Genomic DNA, 17,647 nt, shown 5'->3' with positions numbered 1-17,647 from the left:
ACAGAGCCTAAAGCCACAAAGGATGACAATTTTGTGCCACGTGCACAGCATCACTACAAGATGTAAATGATGATATCAGTATTTTAAGAATTCTACCCAAGTGGCTGCTTTTATCAATATGTATGTGTTAACATGGGTAAGGAGGGAAATGGTAATGCAGGACAGTGGAGGCACTGATTGAAGCTGATTCTTGCTTAAGGTGCCAAACTACCTTGGCCCGGCCCTGGCAGAGATGTCACTCATAAGTGAAAAAAGTTAAGTCATATTAAGACATAGCCTTAAATCCATATGCCTCCTCCTCCCCTGTGTATAATACAGTACCCCCAACATATGATTAAACACCTTAGGGGCCTAAAAATAATTTTCAAATGCTAACAGACCCCCAGAACAAATACCACAGGGATCATAGGTCAGGCAGAGTATGGCACACACAAGGCGCAAAGAGCAGGCAAAGTATGACACACACAGGGAGCATAGGGAAGGCATGACACACATGGTATGTAGACACAGCAGCCAGATTTTCATGTGGAGAGCCACATAAGGGGGGGCGTGGGCTGCCAGTTGGACAGCCCTGTTTTAGAGCATTTGAAAAGCATAAACTATACAACAGCAGCAGAAGAGGAAAGTCCAAAATTCAGGGCAGAATTATGAAGTGTTGTACAACTGATGTACAAAGGGAAGTAAAGTATACTACAACAACAAAAGAGAATTTAATTAGATATTTTTGGTATTTGACTTGCTATTTTAGTAAAAGTTTCTCCAACAAAGTACAAAACCAGTTTCCTGAAAACAGTCTACATTCTTTGATTCACATTTCTTTATTTTCAGAGGACAATTGTTGACTTGAAAATAAATTGTAACTATAACAAAATCACTGCCAAACATCTGACACAAACATCAATTACTGGAAATGTCAAAAATCACAAATATTCAACAGAGGATTTTGCTGAGAAAAAAACCATACATATATATGTGTATACGTATATATGTAAGTTCATGCTTTGAGCAGTATTTTTGCATACATGGGACAGCAAAGGAAAAGCCATTGCTGGAAAAAAATCAAAACATCTACATCAACATTTCTAACAGTTATACATGAATATTTCAATTCACATTTAAAATGTTAACTTCCTTAATGTAAAGAAAACAATATAATAATTTTCCTATTCTATGTAACAAAAGAAAATGTTCAGTACAACAAGAACTGACAACCTTGTTTATCTGATTGGCTAGGGCAAAATCTTTTTTCCTAATAATGCCAAGCACACACATGGCCATATAAAATCTTAATGCAACATTATAAAGCAGGCCATACACATATGGATCTGCTTCACAGGCCAGGTTATCAAATTAATCTTTGCCCAATTAGGCATCAATTTAAAGATCACCATAAACTAACAGTATTTATACTCGGCAAGGGGTTGTGTTGTGACACACTCATACTAGAGGTGCTGCATACTGTTACACGGGGCAAGTAGTGAGGCTACAACTGGCAGTATAGTAGAATAAGTGCAAATACTGGCTCAGATTTTACTGAACTGTTTAATTGTATAACAATGCAAATGAATATGAGACACAGGAAAGAGTTTTCCAGTTTAAAAGCAGTATGACCACTCATTAATCAGTGCATTGGCTTCTGATGTCCTCTAGCAATATTTTAGTCATTCCTGAACAGTGTTATAGGGAGTACAGGATCTCCTCACCACTTCATGCCTTCTGCCTCCTTCTAGTCTAGCTGCCATGAAAAATAAGAGCACTATTTTGATGCATTAGGACAGGTTATATATGCTGTTACTATTTCACTAATTAAAAAGAGAAGGATCTATACACCAACACTTTTCTGGCAAAAAAAAAAAAAAAAAGAAATCAAGTTCACAATCAGACATAAAAACTTAATTATCAGATATACTGTACTTATGAGCAATTCTATACACTTCCTGGAAATTGCTCATTACACACTTTGAATTGATTGCTTAAAGAAATACCAACATTAATTCTGCCTTTAAAATCCCATTTAGCAAGAAAAATGGGATAAGTATTCTTTAGCCATCTGCGCCATTGCCTGTGACAGTTTTGCAGTCTTGCTTGATTGGGATACTAGCAGGGCCGGACTGGGGGTAAAAAGCAGCCCGGGCAAAAAAATCAAAGCAGCCCACATGTAAACACGCAATGGTCTTGTACTCATCCACTCATATATTGGGGTAAAACTGCAAAAAAATATTTACATAAAGAGCTGCCTTTCTGACTCAAGTGTAATTCATGTGAAATATGTTAAAGATCCTGCAGCCTTGTGCCTTTATATGGTCACAGAACTCCTCAGACTTTTATTATCCCTATATTACAGTAAAGCAACATTAACACTATAGTCTAATTTATAATTAATGGAATTAAATGCAATGTCTCAAATGACCCCGCCTCACAAAACACAAAAATAAACTGAACAAAACCCACCTGTGTCCACTTACAGGTGCAGACCCACGTTTATCAGAGTCACCTCAAAAATGGGGAATTACTATGCCATAATGTTATGGTACATTTTAGGGGACTGTTCCTGCTGAATTGTGCTTAGTACAGGGGAATACCTATGCTGCCATAGTTTTATGGGATCTCTCTGTACAGACTATGAGCAAACTTAGGGGACTGTTCCTGCTGAATTGTGCTTAGTACTGGAAATACCTATGCTGCCATAGTTTTATGGGATCTCTCTGTACATTTTGCTGAACTGAGCTTCATAACTCTGGAATAATTTTAGTCTGAAGTAATAATCCCTATCAAATTGCTTCGTTTAGTCAACTACAAAAACACTGCTGCCCACAACTAGTGCTTATCCTTTCCAAAAATTGGTTAAGCACAATAGATATATGAAACAACCTTTCACAAATGTGCACACAATTAAAGTAAGTATAGGTACAGTGTGGGTCTAAAAGATTATCAATAGATTGAAGTTGGGAAACTCTAGTACCTAACACTATTTCATTGCCAGAGTTCTCGATCTCTATACTGAAATGTCAGGGAGATGCTACACTTTATCTACTGGAAGAGCCTGTGTGTGGGGCATATAGAGGCACAAAGGGATGTAGCACAATCAGGGCAGGTAGAAAGCTCACGTGTAGTGAATTTCCTATGTGTATTCCAGCAGCCCCATGTCCTCAACAGCACAGCTTAGCCCCGCCCCCACTGTACAAGGTTACCAAATGACACTGTCCCCAACTCATCTAACACCCACCCAGCACACTGCACCAAACCTACTGATTTCCCACTCGATAGAGGAAGTCTACTCACAGAAACTCAATGCTGACTGTGCTGGGACACACACACACACACACGGCAGCAGCAGCACGAGAGCAGTGGGAGGGGCGGAGCCACAGTGGGACATAGACTGGAGGAGCGGTCCTAGAGCCCGCTGTGTATGCAGTGAAAAGAAGGTTTTATCGGAGCGGCCCATTTAAAGAAAATATGAAGCGGCCCCTCGGGCAAATGCCCGAAAAAACATATGGTCAGTCCGGGCCTGGATACTAGGTTATATATCTTATACTTCCAAGGCCGCCATCAGGGGGACACAGGAAGGGAGGAAAATGATGCCAGGTCTGGTGGATTATTTAAGTTTAAAAGGGGGCCCAGCTGTGCTGCACTTCCAGGAGCCTGAAGGGAGCTGAATCCACAGAGAGAGCCAAAGTCAGTGAAAGAGCCAAATGGAGGCAAAATCTCTTAAGAAAGCCAAAGAAGCTGTCGTCACTGAGGAAATCTTTCAGGGTAAGTCACACTGAACACTCAACATCTTTTAAAAAAAACAAACAAACCCTGACCACCAATGATTTTTTTCACTAATGTTTTTTTAAATGTATGGGGAGCCCACCAATGGATTTTTTTTTTTAAACCTATGGGCCGAGCCCTTACCACCAATGTTTTTTTTTAACGTGTGGGGGGAAGTGTAGGGGACACTGGCAACCAATTGTTATTTTTTGACCTGGGGATTAAACCAAAAGGCTCTTATTTGTACATTAGAAATGCAGGCAAACTCTAAAACTATGTGCAATTTAGGTTGGCCTACCTTGACTTGGTGGCAGGCTTAATAATACTTTGGCCAAAAATTACTGTTCAGCACTCATTCTGTGTGGCCTTTTTACTGTGCTGTGGTGTGGGTGTGGGCCGTGAGTGGGGACTGTGGTGGGGTGGGCAGGGCTCAGAACATTTTGTTGAATGGGACCCTGTGATTTCTGATGGCAGACCTGTATACTTCCAAATACTTATCTTATATCTCATGTTTACTAGTTTTATAAACAAACATTTTAATGTTAATCCTGCTCAAATTATTCAAGCTCCACCTCAAAAAACATAAACTGTTCAGTCCCATTGGCTACCAGGAAATGCATTTCTTTAAAAACAGGAATAGTCTCTAACTGTTACAGTACAGAGAAAAAGGAATGAAAAAAATAATAACGAAAATGTGCATATCAGTTGCTGAAATGAATGAAGTATTGTTTTTTTTTTAGCCTGCAAATTTTACTGTAAGGCCAAATATGCACATGGAGTTTTGACCACTGCACTGGGTGAATCATAATGGTTAGAATGTCTCTCCTGCTTACAGATGTGAATTGGGAACATGCTACTGTAGCTATGGCAGGCAATGGTGTTTAACAACTCAGGCGAGCACCAAAGCCATCAAAATGATTCCTTTTTTATACCAAACTTATTAACCTGCACACCAATGTTATTTATTTCTATGTATCACAAGTGAGTGGTGGTGCAGTTCTAATCTCCCTTTCATCATATTACCACAAATACACAAGCTGCAAATACAGTACAAAGCTTCTCAATTAGAGGGCAGTAGCAAACTGGCTTCTGCATTTTTCGTAATTGGTGCCATCCAGATTAGGCTTGGATAACAGTGACATTTCATTAGCAGGCCTAGCTTAAATGCCCTCATTAAAATGCTCAAGTGCTCACCTGCATAAAGACATACAACATCTGTAATAATGATGTATATTTGTTATTTGCTAACATCCTATGGAATTTCAGTTCATATACTAGAACACATAGAATAACACATATGCCATGAAACAAGTGTTGGCATTAGTAATGTACTGCTTATGCTCACATGCACTCATACTGTGGCTAGCTTTTAGTTCTGGAAACTATGTAGAGACTTATACAAATCTACAGGGACATATCAAGAATTTAACCTGTTGATTTCGGTAACATCCTAAATACAAGACAGAGTTTAAAAAAAGAAATCATTTTAAAAACACTGCAAAATAAATGAAGAATTGTATTAGTTGTTAGTAATCCTCATTTTTCACATTACAAAACTAGTGTTCCGATTTCTAAGTTTATAGTGTATAGTAGATTGGTTATGTTTGCTGAATTTGGCAGCTAGCTTTACACCTGATCAGTTTGGTATTCAGAGCATACATCAGAAAGGTTCTCAGAGAAGCTGTGGAAAATCTCCTGGTGCTCCTGATTTTCAATGCAAATGATTTCAAATCGGCAGTGCCGGAACTCCACAGCAAAGGTGCCAAAGTATGTCAAGAAACACATGACAAGAACCCACTGGACACGTGGAGCGTATATGTGAAGTTTCTGTGACATGAAGATAAAATCTGAACAATTTAACAGTTAAGGAAAACAAAACAACAAAGCCGAAGAAATCATTGCATCCTAAACAAGAAGCCACTTGTTTGGGTTCTGCATGTATGTGGTTGGTTACAGACATATCTTAAAGGGGTTGTTCACCTTTGTTAACTTTTACTATGTTATAGAATGGCTAATTCTAATTAACTTTTCAATTGCCCCTTGTTTTCTCTTTTTTATAGTTTTTAAATTTGCCTTCTTCTTCTGGTTTGTTTTAGCTTCCAAACGAGGGTCACTGACCCCATCTAAAAAAAAAATGCTCTGTAAGGCTACAAATGAGAGCTGCTGAATAAAAAGGTGAACAACCCATTTAAGGAAAAACAACACTTGAGTTTCATCAAAGAAACTGAAAGTAGGCTGTAACCTGTAATTAAATAAAATATAAATGTTGTATATGGGCCTCTAAAGGCCCCATACCTTCACGGATAGGGCAGTCAAAAGCAATGGTGTATCCCAAGGGAGTCATAATTGAAGCCTTTTATATTTTTAAATATACCGTAGAGTTGGCATTTTAGTTTCCCCTTGACAAGATGCAAGGTGCCATATCTGACACAGGGGTGTCATTTACTTCAGATTCTCTGCAACTCCATCTGCTATCCTGATGATAGAAGCATTTCTGTGAAGAGCTACAAAGCGCTATGTATGCCAACTGGAGCACTCAAATAAAGGTGTGGGCTGAAACACTGAGTATGAAGGTAGATGGAAGGAAAATATGTGAAGGGAGGGTTGTGAAACAAGCAAGAAACATGGGGTAGAGGGGAAGGGGATATAGAAAAACTACAGGAGGAAGAATGGTGTGAAAAACATCTGATTTTAATGAATCAGTACAGGCATGCACTTGAACAGAATCTAAATCCTGCTAAAAAAAGGCTGAATCCTGGAATAAGTACATCCCTAGAAGACACATTGTGCAAAATGGGTAAGAGGGCAAGAGATACTAAGGAAATACACTAAGGGCCAGATTTATTATAGGTCGAGTTTTGAATTCATGAGAGTTTTTTAAAACACGCATAAATTCCAATGAACTCGAAATTCGACCAATAGAAATTTATTAAAAAATCTAATTTTCTAAACTCTGGGGAATAGGATCGTCCCGAAAACTCAAATTGAATTTGATTCGAGTTTTAAAAAAAACTCTAAAAAAATGTCAGGAAGGCTGCAAACAGCTCCAAATTGATGACTAAAACATCAATTTGGCAGGTTTTAGGTGGCGAATAGTCGAAGTCGAGTTCTTAAAGGGCCAGAGTATGATAAATCTCGAAAATCAAATTAAATTTTTTACAAAAAACTTTTAACAGTTCCATAGACAGTGACAGTTTTGGCCATAAAAAAACCCGAAAATTCAAATTCAAAATTTTAATTTTCAATTCGACCCTTGATAAATCTGCCCAAGGGCAGCTAAAGAACAAACTTTACATAGAAACTTTGCATAATCACACAAAATGATAGTTCATTTTTCTACCTAATATAACTATTTATTATTGGGTTCTGATGTTGGTAAAATTAAATCTCTCCCATACCTCATGTGTTCCAAAGTACATACCAGTTCCTGTTTTGTATCACCGCATTTTGCTATGTCGTCATGCTCACGTTCACGTTGTTAAACTAGCCTATATATTTATTGGCAGGTTGCCTGGCATGCGTTTAATTTTTAAGAAATATAGCTCTGAGATACTATTGTTTTTATAGTTATGTGCAAAAGAAAAAAGAAATAAATGCTAATGATAGGCAACCACTATTAATTCAGCTGTTGCAGAACTACATGTACCAGGATCCTCCTGCCCTGTTTTTAGGGCTGTGTTGGTTCGCAAAAGTGCCAACGATTACACTAACACAATAACTAGTACCTATGCTAGACATAGGCTAAACACTATCACCACTAGGCTTTGTGGTACTTTTAACAATAAAGGATACAAAGAATAACACAGATGGTGATGGCAGCTGCTAATAAAACTCTGGGGATTCCAGCTTTTCTTCCTTCTTTTTTTATATTGATTTTAAAGGTTAATGCAGCCTGAATCAGTACAGGCATGCACTTGAACAGAATCTAAATCCTGCTAAAAAAAGGCTGAATCCTGGAATAAGTACATCCCTAGAAGACACATTGTGCAAAATGGGTAAGAGGGCAAGAGATACTAAGGAAATACACTAAGGGCCAGATTTATTATAGGTCGAGTTTTGAATTCATGAGAGTTTTTTAAAACACGCATAAATTCCAATGAACTCGAAATTCGACCAATAGAAATTTATTAAAAAATCTAATTTTCTAAACTCTGGGGAATAGGATCGTCCCGAAAACTCAAATTGAATTTGATTCGAGTTTTAAAAAAAACTCTAAAAAAATGTCAGGAAGGCTGCAAACAGCTCCAAATTGATGACTAAAACATCAATTTGGCAGGTTTTAGGTGGCGAATAGTCGAAGTCGAGTTCTTAAAGGGCCAGAGTATGATAAATCTCGAAAATCAAATTAAATTTTTTACAAAAAACTTTTAACAGTTCCATAGACAGTGACAGTTTTGGCCATAAAAAAACCCGAAAATTCAAATTCAAAATTTTAATTTTCAATTCGACCCTTGATAAATCTGCCCAAGGGCAGCTAAAGAACAAACTTTACATAGAAACTTTGCATAATCACACAAAATGATAGTTCATTTTTCTACCTAATATAACTATTTATTATTGGGTTCTGATGTTGGTAAAATTAAATCTCTCCCATACCTCATGTGTTCCAAAGTACATACCAGTTCCATAAGTTCCTGTTTTGTATCACCGCATTTTGCTATGTCGTCATGCTCACGTTCACGTTGTTAAACTAGCCTATATATTTATTGGCAGGTTGCCTGGCATGCGTTTAATTTTTAAGAAATATAGCTCTGAGATACTATTGTTTTTATAGTTCTGTGCAAAAGAAAAAAGAAATAAATGCTAATGATAGGCAACCACTATTAATTCAGCTGTTGCAGAACTACATGTACCAGGATCCTCCTGCCCTGTTTTTAGGGCTGTGTTGGTTCGCAAAAGTGCCAACGATTACACTAACACAATAACTAGTACCTATGCTAGACATAGGCTAAACACTATCACCACTAGGCTTTGTGGTACTTTTAACAATAAAGGATACAAAGAATAACACAGATGGTGATGGCAGCTGCTAATAAAACTCTGGGGATTCCAGCTTTTCTTCCTTCTTTTTTTATATTGATTTTAAAGGTTAATGCAGCCTGAATCCAGCAGGCTAGAGTTCCAAATCCAAAGGTCATTGATGTTCCAACATTATGTATTTGCTCATTGTTTTTCAGCTGAAAAAAATCAAAAACATACAATATCTTCACCAGTGTATAATATATTGAGAGAACTTAATAATGTGCGTCATCAAATCTGTGTAAGAGCCTATCTCTATCTCGTTTTGAATCATCAAGTGCTGGTTTGAATTCCACCCAGATTTTTGTCATTATGAAACAAAATGTAACTCTAATCAGCTTTCCAACATTGATTAATTAAAAATGTTCAATCATTTTAAAGTTATTTGTAAATACAATGAAAACAGTATCTCATTTGTGCTGACTCTTAAAGGAATTGTTCCGTGTAAAAATAAAAACTGGGTAAATAGATAGGCTGTGCAAAATAAAAAATGTTTCTAATATAGTTAGTTAGCCAAAAATGTAATGTATAAAGGCTGGAGTGATTTGACGTATAACATGTCAGTCAGAACACTACTTCCTGCTTTTCAGCTCTCTTGGTTTACCCTGACTGGTTACCAGGCAGTAACCAATCAGAGACTTGAGGGGGGGGGGTGCCACATGGGTCATATCTGTTGCTTCTGAATCTGAGCTGAATGCTGAGGGTCAATTACAAACTCACTGAACAGAAATGTACCATGTGGCCCCCCTTCAAGTCTCTGACTAAAGGTGGCCATAGACTCAAAGATCCGCCCGTTTGGCGACATCGCCAAACGAGCGGATCTTTCCCCGATATGCCACTAACGGCATGGCTATATCGGGGGGTAATTCGAACGTTCGGCCGTGTGGCCGAACGATCTAATTACGATGCGCCAAGTGGCTCCGACAGGTCGGTCGGTTAAAAATCAAACCTTCCCGATCGATATCGTGGCCAGATATAGATCGGGAAGACCCGTCGGAAGCCCCCATACACGGGCAGATAAGCTGTCAAATCGGTCCAAGCGACCGATATCATCAGCTTTATCTGCCCGTGTATGGCCACCTTAACTCAGAGTTATAGAGCTGAAAAGCAGGAAGTTGGATTCTGGCTGTTTTATTAGACATCTGTTCACTGCAGCCTTTATATATTACATTTTTGGCTAACTAACTATATTAGAAACTTTTTATTTTGCACAGCCTATCTATTTACAGAGTTTTTATTTTTACACTGAACTATTCCTTCAAAACAATATAGTAGAGGTTAGCTCTCCTCCTACTATTGCTTCAATTCTCAGAGACAGAAGCAATTTAAAGAATTTAGAAAATAGAAAGGGACAAACAAATATCACTTTCAATAGCATATACAATTATCTATAAAATGTTGACATTTTTCTTTCATCATGCAACATACAAGATTAGGAGTGGAGTTCCCCCTTGAATTCCTGTAAACTGGCATAATTCTTACTTACAGATTTATCAAAGTTATACAGAAACCTCTAACTAATTACAACACTGTATTACAGATAGGAACAATATCCAGGGGTTATGCAAGAAATGTTACACCTTTTCAGTACTTATTTATTGATTTTTACTTTCTAAATTGCATTCTGGTTGTCTCAAGAAATTCCCACCTGCTCAAATACAGGAAACACAATTCAAAATAATGTTAGCCCTGTCTAGACATGACATATTTTGCATACATTGGTAACCTATTACATATTTTAACTCCCTATACTTCTCTTTGCACACAGTGCTTAGGCACAGGCTCTACCATTTGTACAGGCTCTTCCAGTTTGCATTGCATGTCTTCTCATTGCTTATTTTCCCATGTACTGAACATTACAACAGTTTGCAGCACTTTTTAAATCCTGACCATAATAACATAGTAAGCAATCAATAATAAATTACCTGAAAGTTGCCCAGTAGGGTCATGCCAAACGATGTCAAGCACAAGGCAACAAGGCCGCTCACACTGAGATAAGGATTAATTGCTTTTGGCTTTAACTGTATGAAGCGCAGGACAGCAATCACTAGGGCTGGAATCGTAAGAAAAATAATTGATGCCACCAAGAAATGTTCATGATTTTTGTTTTCATTTTTTTTATGGGTTATGATGGGATAAAAAAGGACAATAGAAGGAAAGGAGGGAGCAAGTACAGTGTAGTTTATTACAAATGTTTAGGCCAATTTTCATCCATATTATTCTAGTAAATAAAATGTGTTTTTTGTTAACTTCTCTATACAGCAATACTAACATTTCTGATGTACATAATAGGGTTGGTTTAAGAAACATTTTTGCTATAGAACTGAACTCTGTACTCATATGTAAGTCACCAATTTCTAAAGCCAGGGTATTTCTAAAATTTACATTCTAACTTTTTATTTGTATAAATCTATGGCAACATTACATGATATTTTTTGGTGTTATTATTTCTTAAGGCCTTGCCTAGACAAAGATACACACTGCTTAGCTGCTTTAGTGCTACATCCTGCCTCTAGATGGTGCTAGGGTGCAATTTTTTTCAATACATTGCTTCTGATGGACTAAGGCCATTACACTCTAGCACCATCTAGAGGCAGGATTTAGCACAAAAAAATTAAAAGGTGTGTATCTTTGTCTAGGCAAGGCCTTAAAGAAACAGTAACACCAATAAACTAAAGTTTTTTAAAGTAACACTACTATAGTTCAAATAAACAAGCTGATGTGCAGCTATAGTGGAAATTGAAAAAAGGCTATATGGCACAGATTAAACAGATAACCATATAACACCATTATGTTCTACAGAGCTTATCTGCTATCTGCTCTATAACCTGAGCCTTTCCTCTTATGAATGTCTGCCCCCATTGCTACACAGCAGCTTATTTATATAAACAATAGTAGTGTTTCTGAAGCAAACACATCAGTTTTACCAGGGCAGGGCAACACTGCATTATATTTTTATTACTTAAAACACTTTAATTATTTGACGTTACTGTTCCATTAAAGGAACAGTAACAATTATGCGATTTGAGTATAGAAGCACAGTCTCTACACTAGAAAATTCACTTCCTCTTGTCTGGTCCAAGAACAAGAAAGATATTAGCAGGAGGGGGTGGAAGCACCCCTAGACCAGCCTAGATCTAAGGTCACGTATCTCAGGCTGCTGCACTCTAGCTCAGCCCTGTCCAAGTGGCAGGCCATCTGTCATGGTTGCCTACACCTGGCTCCTAACTATCTTAATGGTATCTGCATTCACATATGCACCTCAGATTCAGACTGTAAAAAGTGACCACATTAATACCCTCTTCACACCTCATATTTATGCTGTAAGAAAGCACCAGCATTTATCTCCTCTTCACACCAGGGAAGCAGACTGTAAAAAGGCACCTACGCTTTCAAAGCACCCTGATTGTTCCAAAATTATTCAGCATAGCAAGCAGTGCAATGATGCCACATGCCTGCCTGCATGTAAATATAGCTGTCCCGGATTGAATTAGAGCAAGTTCTAGCATTGTCCTGATGGCTACGTGTGCCTGTGCTATGCTGCTGGTGTCTGCTTTACCCTGCCTGTGCCTGACCTATACTGCCTGTCTTAGATTCAATTATCACAACCCCTGTTCTATGTTTTACACTGTCCAGAAGGATACGCTTGGTAAAATGATTGAGAGTTAATTAGGTTAAAACAATGCTTTAGGATATTGGTACTATATTGCTTCAATAGTTTCCCCCTTGCACCTATCCTATCCCACCATGTGCCAGAACCATTTCTTATTGAACCAAAACTGATAATCTGTCTGGCCATGACAATTTTGATTTGTCAGATACATTTTGGCCTCTTTCTATCATATAACCAGCTTGAGAAGGGGAACTAGGATAAGTGGAGACAAAAGGTACTAATATGATGCAGAAGTTATTGTATACTAAGGCTCCAAAACTGAATGCCAATCCACGTTAGCTACACACACTAATAAAATATTATTTATGGCAAATAAAACAAAATAAATGTCATTGGTCTACGTTATCTACAAATTTAAGGTGCTCATACATGTGCAGTCACTGTCTGGACATTGACCATATTATGTTCATCATTTTCAATGGTTCTACCAACTCTCAAGATAAATAGAAAAATTCATATTGAAAAAAAATCTTACATTTTGCCTAGGACAACTTCCATTGACTTCTACATAAACTCTGCATCTTTTAGATGTAAATTTTTTAAAATTCAAGTTTTTCAAGTTTTTGATGCTATTATAAATATTTGTTAAATATATGTTAAAGGGGATCTGTCATCTGTCGTGATTTAAATAAAACTACAATAAACTTAAACCGCATGTTTGAACAACCTAACAGCTTTGCTACCTCTATCTGTTTCTCCTGCAGTTCTGAACCACTGATATATTTTTCTGCAGAGCAAGGCGCCATATTTTGTCTCCATCTTACCGGTGACATAATCCTTTGTTCCCTATTCTCTTGTGCATGTGCTGTAAATCAGGTAACACGCAGGCTTCTTTCCTTCATAATCACTATGGCGTGTCTGCAATGTACTGACATATGCGTGACCTGCCGGACCTCTTATTTATCTTACATATAGGGGTAAATGTAGCAAGTGTGAAGCAGACAGGACAGCATTGGCCTGCTCCAATACTGAGCTTTAGCAAAATTGTCTCCATGGGTATATTTTATATTTTATCTGTATGCTGTATTTTTATGCATATTGTCAAATCAGTACAAAAAAAAACAACAATTATACCATGCATATATGGTACTTTTTATACTTCTAAACGCAGTGTCGGACTGGGACACCAGGGGCCCACCCAAAAACCTTTGACCAGGGGCCCACCAATTAATTTGAGACCAGGTGCCCACTCTTAGTACTATTTTTCTTCCTCTCCTTACTCAACCTCTATTCTCCTAATCTCTTTTCTTTACATACTATACCCTATTTATCCAACTACTGTATTTAGCCTCTTTGTTCTCATAAAAATAGGCCATGAAATAGGCCCAATGTTTAGCAGCATGAGGGCCCACTGACACCTGGGCCCACGGGGACTTTTCCTGGTATCCTGGTGGGCCAGTCCGACACTGGCTAAAAGTGTTAAGAGTTGAGGTTCCTGCTGAAATGTAATGGCTGCATGAGGCTGTGAATAAAGTACTGTTACGCCATACCCATTCTCAGCTACCTAAACATAATAAAATTGGTGACGAGATGTCTTTTCTGTCTCTGCAGCAGCCTGCACCTTTTCTTCCAAACTCGGGTGAGCCTACCATACCTTTTACTGCTTGGATACGTATATTTGAAAATTACATATTTGCTGCTGACCAAGGGTAATTTTCTGCTGCTAGAGTGCTTTACTTATTCACTGCCTGGGTAATACATTTCTCTTACTTACAAAACATGCTTTTCTAATATAGTGGGAATATATGTTGTTTGTACAAATAACCTGTAGGTGTCACTGTATACAAGAAATATACTGTGCATACATAATACTTTCTATAGTGCTAATTGTGTGAGTTGAGGTTCCTGCTGAAGTGTATTGGCTGCATGAGGTTGTTAATAAAGCACTGTTACAATATACTCAGTCTCGCTTACCAAAACATAACACTGACAATGCCCCCAAAGTTGTCAGACTATGCTGTTGTTGCTTGGCCAATCTACTTTCAGAAGATTTTGCCATTCTGAGAATTTAGTCTGCAAGTAGATGATTACGGTGCTAGTAAAACATTAATTTATAATGGCAATTTGTAATTTTCTACAGGCTAAAGCAGGCTAAGAAGCACAAGAAGGATTGTGTTTGTTTATTGGAACAATGCCACCACATCTATTTCCTATCATTTATAGCAGGCATGTCCAAAGTGCGGCCTGGGGGCCAATTGCAGCCTGTTTTCAAATTTACATTGGCCCTCAGCCTCAGTCATGAAATGAATCATAATGAGGCCCCCAGCACAGTGTGAATGATCTGACACTTAGTCTATACTGCTGCCTGTGTGCTGAAGGTATTCACTATAGATACTTACTGGCACGTAGTGACGCGCTGTTTTCGCATACTTCTTTAGGGTTTAAGGTGCAATAGACGTACTGACGTGCCAGTACAGTAAACAAAAGAAGTATGGCATCATTATGTGCCAGTACATGTCTATTGCTAACACTGTCATGATACAGGCCTGTAATAGTTAATAAAACAGGCCAAGGTATCATGAGAAATATTTCTGCCAACATCTAAATCAGACACATAACAGGCCTCTTTTCACTATGGTCAGAGGGGTCAGAGCTGTAATGCCCTCTTCCATGCCCTGGCTGATAAGAGCCATTCCATGGGGAGGGGGAAGCCCAAGGAGTGAGAGCTTAAAGTTCCCAGCAAGACCCTCAAATGTGAAGTGAAGGTCACATAAGGTATACTCAAAATATATTTATCCTCACAGAACCCATACCTGTGGTACCAACAGTATAAAAAACTGGTGATGGGTTCAAGGCAATTTCAGATTTCAAATGAGTCCAAACATGACTAGGTTTGGTACTCTGTGTATTAGATTTGGATATCTGGGCAGGGGCAGGTCACACAGTATTGATGTTAAGTATCTATGGAATCCCTGAGAGAATTAATAACCAATGAATATAATATCATCTCTCTCCTATGTTCCTATAAGGAGTTATGGTCATTATATTCTTGGTCCAGAACCACTCACAGGAGGTCATAAAAACTCAATCTGTGTCCGGCTAGGCCACGCCCCTTGCATTCCTGAGGGAGGGGGAGTGTGCAGTTATCTGATGCCCTGAAATCACTAATAAATAGTCAGCTCTTCTGACTAAACTTTGGATTTACTTTGGAGGACCAATTGCGATTGGAAGTTATCCCATTTGTTTCTCCTTGCCTCCAGGACCAGGAATTCTATATCTTTGGAGTTAAGTATAGGTTTTCCCTTTTATTTTACAACTGTTTGTAATTGTATTATTGAATGTATGTCTCTTTTTGTAACATCTATTTTGTATATTGCACTTTGATTGTTTAGATTGTATTTGATTCTCTATCAATCTCTGTGAGCAAAGAGGAATTGATGCAGTGGACAAATCGAAGGAAATGTTGATTTGTGCCTTGGTGGAAAAGGAGCAGCAGAACTACACACCTGAGGCAGGAGACTATGCAACTCAGGATGTCCCAGTGATGAACTTTGTTCCTGGATCCTCTCAGCGAGAGGACAGTTCTAGCTGCAGTGGGCAGGATGACAGGAATTCATCCCTGCAAGCAGCTTTGCAATTGTTGGGTTCAGATGACCCCAAGCTGTGTCTTCAGCTTATCCTGCAATATCAACATGCAGCAGAAAGAAAGGCAGAAAGAGATGCAGCAGCAGCTGAAAGACAGCATCAACTGGAGTTAGTCAAGCTCCAGCAGCAAGGATCACACTCACGGTCCAGTGAGACCCAGGAAGTACGCCCTTTAATAAACTCCGTGGATAAATTTCCAGTTATGGATAAAGATGGTGACCTGGATACCTTTTTGCGGTGCTTTGAAAGAGCTTGTAGACAGTATCACTTACCCCGTAAGCAATGGGCAAAATATCTCACCCCAGGGTTGAAAGGCAAAGCCCTGGATGCCTTTGTGGACTTACCACCAGAGTTTGATGGGGACTATGATGCTATAAAAAATGCCCTGATCAAAAAGTACCATCTTACACCAGAAGTATACCGCAAAAGATTTAGGACTGTGGAGCGCGGACCTACAGACAGCTACTCTGATGTTGTGAGTAGTCTGAGAACCGCTTTTAGATCCTGGTTGAGAGGACTCTCTGTTACATCATTTCAGTGCCTGGAAGATCTGATGATAAAGGATCAATTTTTGCACAAGTGTCCTATGGAAGTGAAGCAATTCATTATGGACCGTGAGCCCAAAACAGCAGATCAGGCAGCAAAGATAGCAGACACATATGCTGCAAGTAGGATGTCTGACCACCGCAAAGCATCTGTACCGAGCTACAAGGAGTGATCAACAGGAGGAACCGCACACAGCAGTCCACAGTCATCTTTTGGGGGGGTCTGTTGCAGCTGTGGGGCAGAAGGATACCCGCCAATGTTTTTCCTGCAACCAGATGGGCCATTTGAGGACTGACTGTCCACAAAAGAAGGAACCAACTTCACCTGGACAGCCTGTTGTAATGCTTGTGTCTGGTAAGCCTGAGAATCTACATCATCATATGCAGTCTGTGATTGTGGGGGACAAAGTGACTCAGGGACTAAGAGACTCGGGGTCTAATTTTTCTCTGGTGCGTCCAGAGATGATAAACACTGGGGACATTATTTCTGGAAAGACTTTGTCCATAAAGGGAGTGGGTGGGAGCCACCCAAAAGTTGCCTGTGGCAAAAGTTTTTTTCGATTGGGGTGCGGGGAGAGGTCTAAGGGAAGTGGGTGTAACTAATGAAATTCCTGTAAATGTCTTGTTGGAGAATGATTTGGGTTACATGATAACTGCTTTTGTGTCCTATGACCAGGTCTCACTAGGTCCAGCTGCGCTGGAGTGTGGCCACCCACCTCAACAGGTAATGGTAAAAAGTACAATACAGCAAAGTAACTGGGAGGGAGGATTGGGAGGCAGGAGCCAGAGTCAACCAGTGCCTGAACCAGTGTTGTCCCAAAGTAGGGATAAGAAGGGAGAGGGGGAGGAGAGGTTTCCCCGAGGAGTCTCCCTGGTGCAGCCCGGTAGTATACCGACAGTGAGGGATTTCCAGCGTGTAGTCCCTGATCCTGTACCCAAAATGCCGGAGGTCTTGAGGGGGTCAGCAGCTATGCCAAGCTCAGGCGTCAGTGCAGAAGCATGAGGGACAGGTGGTTAGGACTCAGAGTAGGGTCCTAGTGGATAGTGCCACTCAGACTGGGGAGAGTGATGG

The 17,647-nt window shown here is 39.2% G+C and overlaps 1 protein-coding gene across 3 annotated transcripts in view; it reads right to left on the bottom strand.

Moving 5' to 3' along the window:
* Positions 1-4,510: 4,510 nt before the first annotated feature.
* Positions 4,511-17,647, bottom strand: part of tmem150c.L (transmembrane protein 150C L homeolog) — a 65,612-nt gene continuing 52,475 nt past the window's right edge. For 2 of the 3 annotated variants that reach the window (XM_041591195.1, XM_041591198.1), the window contains exons 7-10: positions 10,698-10,825; positions 8,853-8,930; positions 7,546-7,645; positions 4,511-5,600 (exon numbers count right to left, since the gene is read on the bottom strand). In XM_041591195.1, coding sequence (XP_041447129.1) covers positions 5,380-5,600; positions 7,546-7,645; positions 8,853-8,930; positions 10,698-10,825 — 527 coding nt within the window. In that variant the 3' untranslated portion in view covers positions 4,511-5,379. Of the gene's footprint in view, positions 5,601-7,545; positions 7,646-8,752; positions 8,931-10,697; positions 10,826-17,647 lie in introns of all 3 variants that reach the window. The other variant, XM_018253107.2, reaches the window with a different exon arrangement.

Source organism: Xenopus laevis, chromosome 1L, assembly GCF_017654675.1.
Source record: "Xenopus laevis strain J_2021 chromosome 1L, Xenopus_laevis_v10.1, whole genome shotgun sequence".
Lineage (NCBI taxonomy): Eukaryota > Metazoa > Chordata > Amphibia > Anura > Pipidae > Xenopus > Xenopus laevis.
The sequence above is the reverse complement of the archived record's forward strand: the minus strand, read 5'-3'. Positions and strand labels throughout refer to the sequence as shown.